Source organism: Chelonoidis abingdonii, chromosome 1, assembly GCF_003597395.2.
Source record: "Chelonoidis abingdonii isolate Lonesome George chromosome 1, CheloAbing_2.0, whole genome shotgun sequence".
In the NCBI taxonomy this organism is placed as follows: Eukaryota; Metazoa; Chordata; order Testudines; family Testudinidae; genus Chelonoidis; species Chelonoidis abingdonii.
In genome coordinates this window covers 257,207,053-257,223,494 of record NC_133769.1, presented here as the reverse complement: position 1 = coordinate 257,223,494, position 16,442 = coordinate 257,207,053, and the positions used below count along the sequence as shown (strand labels likewise).

The following is a 16,442-nucleotide window of genomic DNA, read 5'->3' as shown; positions in this document are numbered from 1 at the left end:
TAGAGGAAAAGGACTCCGGCAATGGCTCCTCCTCCTGCTCTCTTTCAACAGTGGTGCAGCTTCCCCTGCTAACAAGCCAGCTGCTTAAAAGTAGTTACTTAACCTATAGTAATTGGTTCTTCAAGATGTGTGGTCCACAGATGCCACTCCTAGTGCTCATGCAACCCATGCACACGATATTGGATTTTTGTTGGCTACGAGTGTTCACTGGAGCTGTGCTCTAAGCTGCCAAAGCTCTAGTAGAATAAGCTCTCTTGTGGCTAGGAAGATCTGTTCTAGCTAACTCATAAGTTCTTGTGTGGTCAGAAACCCACCCGGATAGCCTCTGAGTGGATACAGGTTGGTTCCTGACCATGTAAACAAAAGTCATGAATAGAGTAGGTGTGCTCCTGAATGGTTTTGTTCTATCTAAATAAATTGAATTCTGATATCACATTAGGCAGGAATTTAGGGGAAAGTCTAAGAGTAACCCTGTACTTCTGAAATGCTAGAGGGTACCATACACGAGAGCCATGAATCTCTTTTACCCTCCTAGCTGACAAAATGGCCACCAGGAAAGGAATTTTCATGGACAGGTGGCAAAGGAAACAAGATGTTAAGATCTCCAAAGGGGAACCTGTCGACACTGCTTATACTATACTTCGGTTCCAAGAGGGAGGTGCACTTCTGAACTGGGGGGAAAAAATGAGACCCTTCAGGAAATGTATTACTGTTTGGTGGGAATAAGAGTTTAATTCACATATTGCTGCCAGTTGGACTCTTATGTTGATGGAAAACCCAGATTGCTTCAGGGCTAACAAACAGGGCTAACAAACAGGTACTATCAGGGAGAAATTGGGAGCTGAGATGCCGAAATAGAAAAGCTCTTCCATTTAGCTCTATAAGTCAGTCTGGTTGAAGGTTTCCTTAACCAGAGTAGAATGTTCTGAACCTCTGCGGATGCCATCCAGCCCACACTCAGGCCGTCAGGTGTAAAGATTTTGGACCAGATAGAGAAGCTGACCACTGTTCTGAGAGACTGTGTCAGGCAGAATGGGTAAGATGGCTATGTTGGTAGGTTTAGAAGTTCTGATAACCAGAATTCCCATGCCCATGCAGGGGCTACCATGCTCATTTGATCTGTATCTTGCTTCAGTTTCCTTGCGATGCTAGGAATCATGAGGATCAATGGAAACATGAACATCAAACACATTGTCCAAAGGATAAGGAAAATGTCTATTAGTGAGCTGAGCTTGTGCTCCTCCTGGAGCAGAATGTCTGATACTTGTTGTAGTTTGCTGTGAGCAGGTCTAAATTTGGGAACCCCCATCTGAAGAAAATGTTGTGTACGACTGTGTCTTTGAGAGACCACTTGTGTTTTCAAAAGTCTCTTCTGAAATGATATCCCAGTATGTTCTAAAGACCAGGAGGATGCAGGACTACTGGTGTGACAATGTAGAATGCACCACTCCTATAGATGTATGGCCTTCTGACAGAGGTAGTGATGACCTTGTGTCATAGTATAATTCCTCAGTCTGAACCTTAGAGTTCAAATATGAGGTACTAGCATAAATTCCTCTAAGCTTAATTACCTGCTTAGATCTGATAGCGCTGCCACCACCAATTCCAGCGCTGGCGCACTGCTGTGGTCTCCCCCAAACCTTCCCGGGGGACCCAACGACCAGATGCCTGAGTTCTACAACAAACGGGACATAAAGAGGAGACAACGGGAGGGGTTATTCCTCCCCGGCTTTCCCCTCCTGGAATGGTCCTTGGACATCAAACTCTATTTCAATTTCCTTGAAATGCAATACACATGAGAGATCCAGTTTTCCTTCCCCCCAGTCAAGTTCCTGCACAGGTAAGCTTTGCACTCTGCAACAAAGAGATTCTCCCCATCACATCTTTCCCTGAGAGAGACCGTAAAACCTGGCACAGAGAAGATCCTATCCCCTGAGCCTCAATAAAACAGAAAATCCAACAAGTTGTAAAAAGAAAGCTTCATATAAAAAGAAACGACAACAAGACATAAAAAAATGTCTCTGTATAGGTTGACAATATACATAGGTCCCAATTGCTTATAAAAAAAAATGAATAAACAGCCTACCCAAAAAAGATATAACAATTTTAAAACATTCGAACTACAGCACATGTAATACACAAAAATAAGACTTAATCGTCTTCTACCTTTGTAGTTTACAACTTGAACAGAAACTTAGCAAGCTTGACGAGAGATATCAACTTCAGAAGCCGAGAGCAACAGACAGAGAAAGACACACACCCAGAAGTTCCCTCTCTTGAGATTTGAAAAATCTTGTTTCCTGATCGGTCCTCTGGTCAGGTGTTTGGTCACCCCTTTGCAGGTGAAATAGACATTAACCCTTAGCTATCTGTTTATGACACCTTGCTTCCCCCCTTGCCTATTGATATAGTGCACTGCTGTGGTGTGGTCTGACAGCACCTGAATTATTGTTCCCAAAGAGTAGACAGAAAGCCTTGCATGCCAGGTGGATGGCTCTGAGCTCGAAAATATACGTGTGTGTGCAGACTATCATACCTGAATAGTCAAATGATCCAGATGAGATCCCTACTCGAGTAGGGCCATCTATTATCACAATCTTTACAGGCAGGGGTATGGAAAAGGGAACTCTAACTCTGCTGCACAGATGAAATGGTCTCTACATGAGTTTAACAAGGAAAGGATTTTTTGAAGGAAAGCTATCATCATGGAGTCATAGAAACGTAGTGCTGGAGAAGTCATCTAGTCTAATCACCTGTGTTGAATCATGACCGAGTAAGTCGAGACCATCCTTGACAGGTGTTTATCTAACCTGATCATAAACACCTCTACAATTCTACAAATTTCCTTGGTAACTTAGTCCAGTGCTTAACTATCTCTATAGTTAGAAAGCTTTTACTAGTATCCAATCTAAATCTCCCTTGCTGCAGATTAAGTCCATTATTTCTTGCCTTACTTTCAGTGGACATGGAAAGCAACTGATTACGGTCTTCTCTGAAACAGTCCTTAACATATCTGCAGACTTATCAGGTCCCTACTCAGTCTTCTTTTCTCAAGACCAAACGTGCCCATTTTGCATTTGTGCATTTGATTTTTCCTTCCTAAATGTGGTAGTTTATATTTGGCTTTACTGTTGACTTCAGACCAATACTCCTATTTATCAAGGTAATTTTAATTTCTAATCCTGTGCTCCAAAGTGCTTACCACTTCTTCCAGCATGGTGTTATCCACATATTTTATAAGCTCCACTTCATTATCCCAGTTAATGTAAATTCTGATCAGGGTCAGATCCCTGCAGAACTCCACTGATATGTCCTCCCGGTTTAATAGCAAACCATTGATAGCTACTCTAAATAGTTTTTCAATCATTTGTGCACCAATCTTACAATAATTACAGCTAGACCACATTTCTCTAGTTTGCTTATAAGAATGTCATGTGGAACTGTGTTAAAAACCTTACTAAAATCAGGTCCACTGCTTCCCTCATCCACTAGGCCAAATATATGCACTGTCTGCTGGGTCGATACACTGATCTCCATCATCTTCGCATGGATCAAAGGTGAAGTCTGTCATGCTGTGTGACATAAACATACATGACAATGTATCCTAAAAGTCTGAGACGCATTCTCGGGTGGGGCTGAAGTTGACTGATGAGGTCCAGTATTGCTTGAAACCTTCACTGTGGAAAGCTCAAGTTGTTTTGGGGTTTGAACACTACTCCTAATAACTCTATTTTCTGCTTCAAAATCAGTATGGATTTTGTCTCTGTTGACCCTAAGACCTAGCAAGATGAAGAGTTTCAGGATTGTCTGTACTGGATTGGTCCCCTGTTGTGGTGATCTTCCTCACATTAGCCAGACATCGAAGGTAACAATGTATCTGGATTCCTTTTGTTTTTAGGTGAGTTTTCACTACCAACAGATACTTGGGTGAAAACCCTTGGAGCTGTACAAAAGCCAAAGGGCTGGGACTCTGCACCAGTAGTGTGATGTTCCTACCAAGTATCTCAGGTATTTCCAGTGGAGATGTGAAAATAGACATCTTGTGGGTCAAAAGCCATGAACCAGTCCATAGGATCTAATTAAAGAACCTAGCATTAACATTTTGAACTTAAAACAATGGATGAAAGTGTTGAGACATCAAACATCAAGGAAGGGTCTCCAGTCCCCTTTCTTCTTTGGAATTAAGGAGTGGGAGCAAAAGCCCTGGTGCCTTAACTCCAAGGACACAAGTAGGAACAACAGAGGGACTCCACCTCCTGCTTCAGTTGTCTCTCATGAGGAGGGTCTCTGAAAAGGGATGGGAAATGGGAGAAGGGATTGAAAGGAATTGTGCGGAAAATGTGCCACCAGACCAAGCATGCTGCAGCAACTCACCCACAATGACTCATCCCTCCAACAGAGCCTCCAACAGAGCCTCCAGTGACTCAGCCCTCAGGTATGCTGCAGCAACCTATCCCTGAGCAGCGCTTAGGTCAGATGATCCCTAGATACAAGTATTTCACTGACCCCACCAGAGCTGCAAGTTAGTAGTACTGTTGTACAGACCCAGCCTGGAAACCTCCTCCTGCCTCACAGCGCAGCAGACTCCCTACGCTTCCAGCCTGCCCTTGATCCAGTTCCTGTTCCTGTCCCAACTTTGTCATAGCCTTGTCCCAGCCTGCCCAATCCTTGTCCATGCCCTACTCCGGCCTTACTCCAGCTCTGTTACTGACCTGCTCCAGCCCTGCATCCACCTCCTGAGCCCTGTATTCACAACCAGGCTTCAACTCTTGGCCTGCATCTGGACTCCAACTATAATACTTATTTGGCTTGTCTATGGACTCTGACCTCAGCTCTGACCCATAGCCTGTCCCTAGACCCCAGTTTCACCATTGCCCTTGGCCCAGCATCCAACTTCGACCATCTCTCTTAATCACCAGCCTGATTGCCTGGAACTAGAGCCTGATAGGAACTGAAAGTGAATGGGATACCCATTGGTCACAATCTCAGGAACCCACCAGATTGAGGTAATGCCAAAGGTGCTGCAGGGAGGGGAGGGGAGAGAGAGACTAGAGCAGAAAAGATCCTGTAGATGTCCAAGCAGACTACTGACATTGGTGTCAAACCTGTTGCCCATTTGAAACTCCTTACTATGGGGAGCCAAGGATAAAAGAGAGGGTCACCTCCAGTGAAGTCTCTGCCTCTTCTTCAGTGGCTCAGAAGACTTTGCTGGATGACTATAGTCTTGTGTCAAGTAGTGCTGCCTGAAACATGTTTGGTGTCATGGTTGCTTCCCTTTCTGAATTGGAATACAAAATCCCAAGCAGCATAGGACAGTTCTGGAATCTTTTAAAGTATGGATGGCTTCATCAGCTCCCCTACTGAAGAAGTCAATTCCCTCAAAACGGGAGGTCCTAAATTGTCATCTTGCCTCCCTAGAAATACTGAATGACTAGGGAGCCATGGCAACCTTCTCATGGGTATTGCAGAGGCCACTGTTTGCACCAGTCAGACATGTTCAACAGTCTGTAATGCTGTCCAAGCTGTCAGTTGGCTCTCCGACATAAGAGATTTAAGCTCTGCTTGATGCTATCAACAAAACTAGATTTGACCTATTTTAAGAAATCCTACCTTGAGAGTGTGCATGGTAATATGCTACCCTCATTTGCACTTCTGAATGAGGCAGACCTTCCAGCCAAAAAAGATTCAATGTTTTTGTTCCTTTTCAGTGTGGCCAGATTTCAGAGGACTTTTCTGCTTTGTCCTCTCCCGTATATGGCTTGCACAAGTAGAGAGCCTGGTGCAGGATGTGAGTAAAAAAAATATTCCAATCCCTTTGCAGGGACTTGAAGTCTTCTGTCTCTTCTCAGAGCGAGGCTAAGACAGAAGCAGGTATATGACAGATGGAAATGACAAGCTCCAGCAGGGCATCAATTACTGCCATGGTTAAGCTTCCTGGTGTTGCAAAGCATAATATACCGTATGTCCAAGAACTTGTGTTGTTTCTCTAGCATAATCTTAAGGGGAATATCGTCATGCATTTTATTAAGTCTTGGAGAACCCTGAAGTCATCTACAGAGGCCAGTGTAGGTTGGATCATCGCCTCACTGGGGGAAGAGGAGGAAAATTCAGTCCAAACTTGAAGTTCTTCCTCTAGACAATGTTTTTTTGTTTTTTTTTTTTAACATTCGCCTCCTCTGGTCTTTTCAGCAGCTGTGGTTGGAGCAACAGAGTTGCCAAACGGAGACCTAGCCCGTGGAGGAGGCAGGTTTCCTGAAACAGTGTTGAACATCTGAAGGGGGTGGTCCAGGATGGCTAGAAATCGAATATGGGTAGGATTAATGCAGTGGAGGGCACACTGGGGGATACCTAATTGGGTGACCCCTCTGAGATCCTGACCTCTTTCTAGCTCTTTTGAAATTCTTCCCTGGAATCTGTCTCAGATTCTCACTGAACTATCCTAGGGGAAGATAAAAGGCAAGCAGACGATGATTCTCTGCTGTGCTCAGCAGTAGAGGAGGAAAAAAAAAGGGGGGGTTGCCTCTTCTAGGAGAAAGGCAGTCCTATCAGGTATAACCTGAATATAGATTATGTTGGTATAGGAGATACCTCTCTGGCCAGGCATGGTGGCTGTACTTCAAGGAGCTATGTATTGACCTTCCTAAGTATCTCCAGCAGAATTGACTCGGATACTGGGCCCACTGAGAGGTTGCTTTGGTGCTAAGGTAGCCGGACCAATGTATCAGGAACTAAAGAGTTAGTCAATACTAAGAAGCAGAAAACTGCTACTTTGAGGATGTAGCTAGTGCAGAGGCACTAGATATCAAGGTGCTCTGTACGATATTCGGTAACATAGGCAGCTCTGCCCTTAGATTTAGATGGTGAAATTGGTGTTGGAATTGGCCTTCTTGCTCTTATGACCCTTCGCCAACTGAGCCCAGGGTAAGTCATCGTGACTTTCCGCCTCTTGCTAAGTGCCAGGAAAGTTGACCTAGGCTCATCTTTGCAGTGGTGCTCCTTACTGCACATGAAAGATGTCAATGCTAACGTACCAGCAGATGAAGGAGGCCTCTACAAGGAAGCCACCATGGAGATCAAAATCGAGGCGCACTGACGCTGAGGATTCTCTGAAGATCTCCTTGAGTCTGAGGAGATGTGAACCAACTTCTCCAGCAGGAATAATTTCAGCCTCACCTCCATTGCTCTCTCTGTGCTTGGAGAAAGAGCAACACAAGGAACAATGTTCCAGAATTGTCCTTCACCAAGACATATCGATCATTGAGCGTGACCAACTTTGATGGGTGTCGCAGTGTCACATGAAAGACAGGTCTAAAACCCTAGTGACTTAACTTCTGCCATGATCCTAGTACTCCTGTATGTGGATGTGGGGCTAGGTTATCAAAAACTCACTGATTGACTATGCTAAATGTAATACAGTCTTGTTTTTTAATAGACCAACAGACAAAAGAAAACAATTACTCTAACACTAATATTAAACAATCTAAACTAGCTAAGCTAACTCTCATAGTGCGCAAGAGAAGCAGACATTGCCAAGAGTTCCATCCTGCAACTATGCAGATAAGAAACTGGAAAGGGCCCACTCTGCCCTTTATGCCCTCAGTTGGGGATTGTGATGCAAGGGTACTTAATGTGGAATACGAGGATGATCACTTGAAGAACTGATGCTTTCCTGCCCCAGCCTCAGGCAGCATGGTTCTGATTGGCCTTTGGCAGCGGAAAGAGGATAGGGGTAGAGCAAAATAGCAGGCAGGTAAGATAAGGGCTGCATGGTGTATGGGTGTGCACCAGCCCCAATTTCAGCACAGCTGAAAACGACCCACCAATTTAGAACATATCTTCTGCCCAATTCTATCTCATCATCATTTGTCCTCCAGTTAGGGAAGTCACCTACGAAATTATCATGCCTACTTAATAGATATGTCAGCAACAAGGACAATGCAGCTCACCATGCACTCAAACATGCAAATGACTACCACAGCATGCTTGAATACTACTAGCTTGAACATGAAACATGCGGTCTCCCTAAAGAGCAGTGCAAAAACAACTGCTTATTTATTTCAGCTATAAACTGCCCCCCCCCCAGCTATCTGAATCACCCACGCAGCCATAACATCACTCAAAAAACGAAATTGAACTTTGAATAAAACTTCATTTACTCTTGTATCATTTTTATCCTTTTGGATAGCTAAACATGTGAAATATACAATCACCAACATGTCTATTTTCCACTTCCCTTTATGCTGTTGACCCACCTTGACAATGTCAATTTATATCATATGCTACATATGAACATCTTAATATAATTCAGGCTATAACTTTAGAAAGCCTTCTGTTTGCTGCAGCATAGTTTGTTTCTTAATAAAGAAAAACTTCAAGAACATATTCCTCACTTTACAATTACAAGGTACTTCAGACACAGATATAATACAATCTACTTGAAGGACTTTGTGTATTTGGTTTTTGCCCAGACAAAGGCTATTTACTAAATGCAATAAAATGCAATGGCATTTAAGAACTTACCTTGTGTTACTGTTTTGAGTACAATTAAAGTTGATACAAATCTCAAAGGTAAAATGGAACTTTTAAAGAAAGCTGCTATCTTTGGTTTACTTTCAGCAGGTTGCTCAGAAGAGCCATGTTGCTTTTCCTTAGTTCCTATGCCTTTGAATATGTCTTCACCAAGCCTCCTCATCGTTGATGTCATAGTTGAATGCTGTTGTAAACATTGTATCCATTTTATAATAGTAAATGTAATCACACAACTTTAAAATAGACTTTGCTTTAAGTACTGTATTTCTAGAACTGTACATTCTGAGGGATGTTACATATACAGGTGGCAGTAAATTAAAAATATTACAATTAAACTTAGCCAGTATTAAAATACCATTGACACACAAATAAATCTAGTAAACCCAGACTGTAACAGAATCTGCCTTTAAATTATCCTGTTTTGCCTAGATACTATGGGATGGCAATCTAAAAGCAGTTACTGTTCTGTTAAATCTAGTAGAATACAATATTTGCAATGTACCCATAAAGACAACTTAAGGACACAATTTAAATTTAAAAAAAATTAAATTACTAAACTACCAACTTGCACTTACTGTCCCATATTGAGTGACAACATACAATTAGTAGAGAAGGAAGCATTGAATATGAGATTAATTTCTTTACGAACATTGTAAATGACCTCAACTTCAAGACTCAGACATTCACATGCCAATTTTCTGTAATGAACCAGTCCATGTGAGATTGAAGTAAATTAGGTAATAAATGCAAAAGGAGTGATGTAGTTTAAGATCGTGTATTGGTGAAAAGTAAAATTATAAATGAAAACAAATTTTAAGAAAAATTTTGGCTGTGGGATGACATTCTATATCCAATGTTTCAGCACAATAACATTTAAAAGTGACAAGCGAATTCTCTTTTCTTCCACAGCTATCAAATATATTCCCATATGTAAAATGTTCAAAATTAAAGCTAAGCTTAAAGGAGGGGATTTTCAAAGTTGCCTAAGGCAATTAGATGCTCAAGTCCCATTGAAACTCAACAGCAGTAAACACCCAATTCTTTTAAGAGCCTTTGAAAATCTCAACCAAAAGCGGGATGAATTTTGGAAACCCTATAAACCATTTAGTTATGGTATAGTGTTGCAATAAAATGCCTCCAAAGTTTAAAGAAATGATCACTCATGTATATAATGCTTTGTTACTCTTTTGCTAGGGGAGAGTCTTAAAACCCCAGTAGCCTTTACAACAGCTCATATTCATTTATTTTTTTTAGGTCTGACCCACTGTGTTTCTATATTAAAGAAAATCAATATATTAAGTAATTACAATTATATAAAAATTAATTAAGGAGAATTTATGCATAATACACTGACATATTATAGAAGTCTTCACCAGCAAAGGAAAAAGTATATTATTGGCATTCATGTCACTGAATTGGAAAGGCAAAACTGGGGGGGGGGGGGGGGCAGAATATATTCTTCACACTGTTAATATAATGCATCTTTAATGTGATCCAAATTAAAAAAAAATACAGATGCTCATGTAAAAACAATCTGCTTTGTAACTTCAGCATCATTTATTAGAATCTAAGGCCCCAGTCCTGCAAAGATTTAGACATATGCCTAGCTTTGCATTCAAAGGGACTACTCAGAGTATACAAGTTAGGCATGTGCATAAATTTTTGCAGGATTGGACCTTAAGATATGACACTATTTATGCTGCTACAGTACAGTTCTGTAAGAACTTCCATTACATACTGGATGAAAACATTTACTTCAAGATTAAACAATACAAGGTTTCACTTAGGGAGCATCTTTTGTTTAACATCCATAAAATGGGGATTTCCTTCTCTAGCTGAGAAGAATGTTGTGAAGATAAATTCAAGATTTGTGAGGTTTTCAGACATTACAATAGGGGTTGAATAAGTCCCTAGACAGATAAAGCATGGATCAGATCTATAATATAAAACTAAATACAGGGTTGATAAAAATAATTGTGACATAATAAAACAGTTTTAAATTACTATCTTAATTTTTTCCCCTTTGCCTCATATCTGCAGCAAATTATTTGAATTTGAATGTTGTGAAGGCTGATGGTTTTTTTAAAACTATACTCAGTATATCGAAAAGCATCTATCTTATATAATAGTATCTGAGCATCTTCTGAGAATGAGCATTCTGAACATGAAATATTAAAGAATTATTCTGTAAGTAGAATACATGTTTTACCTGTGTCCCACAGTTTAGCTGCCTTATAGCCCAGTAAATAAATTTAATTACAGGCATATGTAGTTTAGGGTTCACAAATGGCATCCACTGGAGTTGTTCAGCAACGATAGGTAAAAGCTGGAAAAATGTACAGTGGTAGTTTTATACAGCATCTGTCACTGAGTAAACAACTTAAATTCCTGGACGATAATGGATTGCCCATGCAAGTACTTATGTGGCAGATCCAGTGCATTGAATACGTTTAGCATACGCACAGCAAGTACATAAAAATTACATAATTATAGCATGTAACTCAGATGATTATAATTTTTTTTAAAAGGCTGACTTCTAAAATGGACTCAAAATGTTGCATAAATTCCTGATTTTCTCAAAAAGTATGCGCCCAATCCATGTGAAATTTCACACAGGGTTAGGATTTATGCCCTATGAATTCTCTGTGTAGTTTGTTTGATTTCTCTTTGTAAAATGCACTGACACCTTAACTCTGTCTCCAAAGGAAAGAAATGGCTACTGACCACTATGGTAAATGACGTTCGTCAAGATGCGCTGTGTACATATACATTCCGCTGTATGTGTGCATGTGCACCCAATGCACTTGAATCAAAGACTTTTGCTAGCAGTACTTGGACGTCTTTGTGCATGCCGTTGAGTGTATAAAAGGCGGAGTCACCCTGATTTCCTCTCAGTTCCTTTGCAGCAGAAAAACAATGACACTTCCAAATTACAGTAAAGAAGGAAGGTTCATGGAATGCATATGTGCACAACACATCTCAAAGAACAGTTACAGTAGACAAAGTACTGGTAACCGTTTTTTCTTCTTCAACTGATAGTTCACATGTACACCTCTACCCCAATATAACACTGTCCTTGGGAGCCAAAAAATCATAGCGCGTTATAGGTGAAACCGCGTTATATGGAACTTGCTCTGATCCGCCAGAGCGCATAGCCCTGCCCCCCCCCCCAAGCACTGCTTTACCACGTTATATCCAAATTCGTGTTATATCATGTCGTGTTATATCAGGCAGAGGTGTACATTCCACTGTAGGTGATTTACAAGCAGACTTCAGAACTACGCAAACAGGGATTGACGTACAGATTTGTTAAAGTCCACATCAACTAATGATACATGAGTGATGGCATAGTCTGGAGAAGTGATGACATAGTGTCTGCTGAAAGTATGTATAGATGTAGCCACCTTACAGATGCCCACAGTCAATATTGTTTAGAAAAATTGTTGAAGTCCCTTGTAGACTCAGCAATTACATTTGCGAATTCGTAACAGGATCTTATGCATGAAGATATCCAATATGACACTCACTGAGCCAAGACTGCTTGACCTTTTACTCTTTCTGCATAGGCCACAAACAGTCTAGGTAAGATTCTAAATGACTTGGTTCTATGGATGTAGCAATGTATGGCCCTATGCACATCAAGGTAGTGCAGTCTCTCCCCTCTCTCAGCTTGAGGCTTTGGAAAAAATACTGGTAAATGAATAGTTTGGTTCAACTGAATGTCTGTAATCACTTTCAGATGAATTCTGGATGTGCTTCTAAAGCAGTTTTATCCTTGTGAAAAATAGTGAATGGATATTAATACCTATTATCTTAGAAACTCTCCTGGCAGATGTAACTGCCACCACAAATATAGTTTTCATAGAAAGGTGAAATAATGAGCAAGATGCCTTGGGAACAAAGGGAGGTCTCATTAGATGGGATTCTGATAGGACAGTATGCACAAGTGAGTCCTTTAAGAAACATCATTAACATCAGATGTAAGAAAAGGAAAGGTTGTGCAGTAACTGGAGTTCTTCAAGATGCGTGTCCCTTGAGTGGGTGCTCCACTTTAAGTGGTGGTGTGTCCCGGTGCCATCAAACAGAGATTTATGGTAGCAGTGTCCAAATGGGTTGTGCATGTGCAGTAGGTGTCTCATGGTGCCACTGGTGCCGCGTGCAGCACACACACAACCTGAGCCCTCCAGTTCTTTCTCTAACGCAGAGTCCTCACTGCAAACTCTGAAGTAGAGAGGAGGAGGACAGGTAGTGGAGCACCCACAGGCACACACATCTCAAAGAACTCCAATTACTGTACAAGGGGAGTAACCTTTCCTCCTTTGAGTAGTGTCCCTGTAGGTGCTCCACTTCAGGTGACTGTAGAGCAGTGCCCCTCTGAGGGGTGAGGGGACTTTAGGTTCGTTCAAGTCACTGAGGTAAGTACTGTGAGACCCACTACGGTGTCAGTCCTGGAGTCCTGTGTGACTGCATACTGCTTTGCGAATGTGTGGACGGATGCCCAAGTGGTCACCTTACAGATCTCTAGTATTGGAACGTTATTGAGGAATGCTACTGAGGTTGAAATGGACCTAGCAGAATGTGCTCTAACGTGCTCTGGTGAGTCTAGATTCCAGATATGGCAGCACATCTGAATGCATGTGGAAATCCATTTGGATAATCTCTGGGATATAGCATCTCCTTTTGAGAGTTTGGTAGTAGAAATTAAAAGTTTAGGGGATTTCCTGAAAGGTTTGGTTCTTTCAAGGCAGAACACTAGTGCCCTTCTAAATTCTAGAGTGTGTAGGTGGCTTCTGTTGGAGTACCAAAAGACTTAGGGTAGAATGTCGGTAGGTGAGTAGATTGGTTCATGTGAAATGATGGTTACTTTCAGTAAGAATTTAGGGTGTGACAGAACATCACACATTTGCAATGCATCAGGGATGCTAACAGACCGATAGTGGGAATGCCCCACCCTTTGAAAACTGAACTCAGGACCTCTCCATTCATCTCCCATTCGTAATCCTGGGAGAAGTACCTGCTGGGCGTGTCTGCTGTCGTGTTCTGACAGCCTGGCAGGTAACATGCTGTGATGTTTATGTTGTGTTGTATGCACCAATTCCAAAGTCTCATGGCTTCTGTGCAAAGAGAATGTGAGCGAGCTCCTCCTTGCCTGTTGATGCAGCACATGTAGGTGATACTGTCGGTCATAATTCGAATGGATTTGTTCCATATATGAGGTAGGAAATGTTTGCAGGCATTGCAGACTGCTCGCAGCTCTAGGAAACTGACGTGCAGTTGAGTCTCTCCTGCAGACCATTTACCCTATATTGTGTGTTGACACATGTGAGCACCCAACCTATCAGTGAGACATCTGTGGTGATCACTGTTGCTGGGAGCTCCTATTGGAAAGGGATACCCATACAGACCTTGTCCACCACTGTAATGAGTTCAGAACATTTGATAGAACTGTGAGCCGTTTGTGTATGTTGGTATGTATACGTTGCTTAGCCAATCTTGTAGGCATCGCATATGTAGTCTTGCATGTTATACCACGAACTTCGTGGCCGCCATGAGTCCTAGTAATTGTTGGACAGTGCGAGCCTGAACTTGAGGACTGACTTGTACCTCTGAGACAAGGTTCGTGAGGTTTGTGAATTCGGTAAGGGGTAACAATGCCTTGGCTTCTATGGCGTTAAGATGTGCCCCAATAAAGTCTAGTTGTTGGGCCGGGTTTGTGGTTGATTTCTATTCGTTTATTTGTAGACCCAGCTCCCGGAATAGTGTGATAGTGGACCGCACTGCGTCCATTGTGTCTGGTAGAGTTGGGCCTTTGATAAGGCAATCATCCAGGTCGGAGGAAATCATCATTCTCTGTTTGCGTAGATGTGCTGCTACCACCGCCAGCATTTTGGAGAAGACTCTTGGTGCTGCAGACAGGCTGAACAGAAGTACTCTGTATTGGAAGTGTTCTTGTCCTACCGTGAATCGTAGAAATTTCCTATGAGCAGGATGAATTGTGATATGCAAATAAGCATCTTGGAGATTGAGGTCTGAAAACTAGTCCCCCTTTTGCAGCGCTGGGAGTATCATACCCAATGTGACCAGCTTTTGGGATCTGACGAACTTGTCGGGCTTCCGCAGATCCAGGATGAGTCTCCATCCCCCAGCTTGTGCTGGTTTGTCTTTACCTCCTCTAGTGGGATGTCTTGGCTTTGCACGACCCTCTTGAACAGATCTTGAAATTGTTTAAAGTCATCCGCCGAGGTTGGGGTGTGCGTGTGGGTATGGGGGGGGCATAACTGCCTCATCTGAGGAGGAAGATGAATTATGCACAGGAGATGCGTCATGGTCTATGCCCAACTCTGTGTCCTCTCCCCATTCCTGTGTCTCCGAGGGTTGTGATGTGGGAGACGCTGGGTTAGAGCGCAGTTCACATCTGTGTGCTATGGACAGTCTAGAATGCTGACCCTTCTATGCACTCCAGGGTTCCCAATGCACCCATTGCATTGGGAAAGCCATAGGAGGGTACCTCCTTGGGGGTCCGCACCATGGCTGATTCATCCAGTGTTTTAGACCTGAAGATAGGGGGTACTGTCCCTGCATCTCCTCCTCATCATTACTGGAGAACCATGCCATATCTTGTGGGCTTTGATCTCCTCTGGAGCCCATGAGGGAGCCCTTGGCACTGAGTATTGGTGAATATGGTGCTGATGAAATTTCTAAGTCTCTCTAGTGCAGCAGAGACTGTGTTGGTGCTGATTTCTGAGTATTCAGTACCAAGAGTGCTTTGCCTTTCGTTGACAGAGTCAGTGCCCACCGGGGTGTTGTTTGGCTAGTGCTGACTTGGTGGTGTCTATTGGTGCCAACAGTGTCAATGGATACATGGTGCCTGACACACTCAGTGCCAAGTCCTGTACCGGTGAGCTCGGTGCCATGGAGGAAGCATGTTTGTGTCGGTGCCTGGACTCCATTTCTTTCTTTCTGACCTTGGCGGTGCCTGGAGCATTATAGGTGCTCACCTGAGAGTAAGATGGCATCGGGGGTAGCAACCTCGCAGGAGACCACCTCTGTTTTTGCAGATCTCTCTGCGAAGACGTTTGAGCACTCTTTTTGGTTTTTCAGAGGGTAGGTCTCCTTTTCCATCTTGAGGAGTGCCTGGAGAGATTCTTTGCTTGTTCTCTTCAGGCTGGAGAGCCTTCTCCATCAAGATCATTTTAAGCCGAAGATTCCTGTCCCATCTGGCTCTAGCTTTCAGGTTGCTGCAGTGGGAGTATTTCTGGGGAATATGCCCCTCACCCAGGTAACATATGCATAAAGAATGTTTATCTGAAACAGGCATAACATCATTCATTTGAAGCCTGGAGACCCCGGCATTTTAACTAGTACCTATCCCTTAAGGAGGAGGGAGGGGGCTGTCTAACAAACTAACAAGAATTTTTTTTTTTTACACTAACACAAACAATCTGTAACAACTTATCTAAGTGCTTATCTAAAAGCTATTTCTTAATGGTTTTAGGGAGAAGTGCTAACACTACCCCTTTGCTCCGTCTTAAGCTGAGAATGGTTGAGAAAGAACTGGAGGGCTCGGGTCATGTGCGCACTACATGAGAAACCAACAGCACCGCAAGGTGACCCGCACAAACACTGTTACCATAAATCTCCGATCGATGGCGCTGGAATGCACTGCCACCTAAAGTGGAGCACCCACAGGGACACTACTCTAGTCTTTAATGTGAGGGTGAACAGAGAGGAGGCTAGATGAACTCTAACTGAAGGCATGTCTTCACTAGCAATGTTAATGTGCTGCCACAGCAGCACTTTAATGTGGCTGTGTAATCGCTGTGTAGAGCTCTCCCAGCGCTATAAAAAAACCACTTCCATGAGGGGACCAGTTACCACTGCTGGCGCACTGTCTACTCTGGCACTTTACAGTG

The 16,442-nt window shown here is 42.7% G+C and overlaps 1 protein-coding gene across 6 annotated transcripts in view; it reads right to left on the bottom strand.

Moving 5' to 3' along the window:
- CCDC138 (coiled-coil domain containing 138) overlaps nt 1-16,442 on the bottom strand; it is a 69,952-nt gene that overhangs the window by 30,829 nt on the left and 22,681 nt on the right. For all 6 annotated transcript variants that reach the window (XR_012654942.1, XM_032771928.2, XM_075061380.1 and 3 more), the window contains 2 exons: nt 10,739-10,855; nt 8,521-8,713 (listed from right to left, as the gene is read on the bottom strand). Coding sequence is in view for 5 of the 6 variants with exons in the window: in XM_032771928.2 (XP_032627819.1) it covers nt 8,521-8,713; nt 10,739-10,855 (310 nt within the window). In the remaining variant the exon portion in view is untranslated. The remainder of the gene's footprint in view (nt 1-8,520; nt 8,714-10,738; nt 10,856-16,442) is intronic.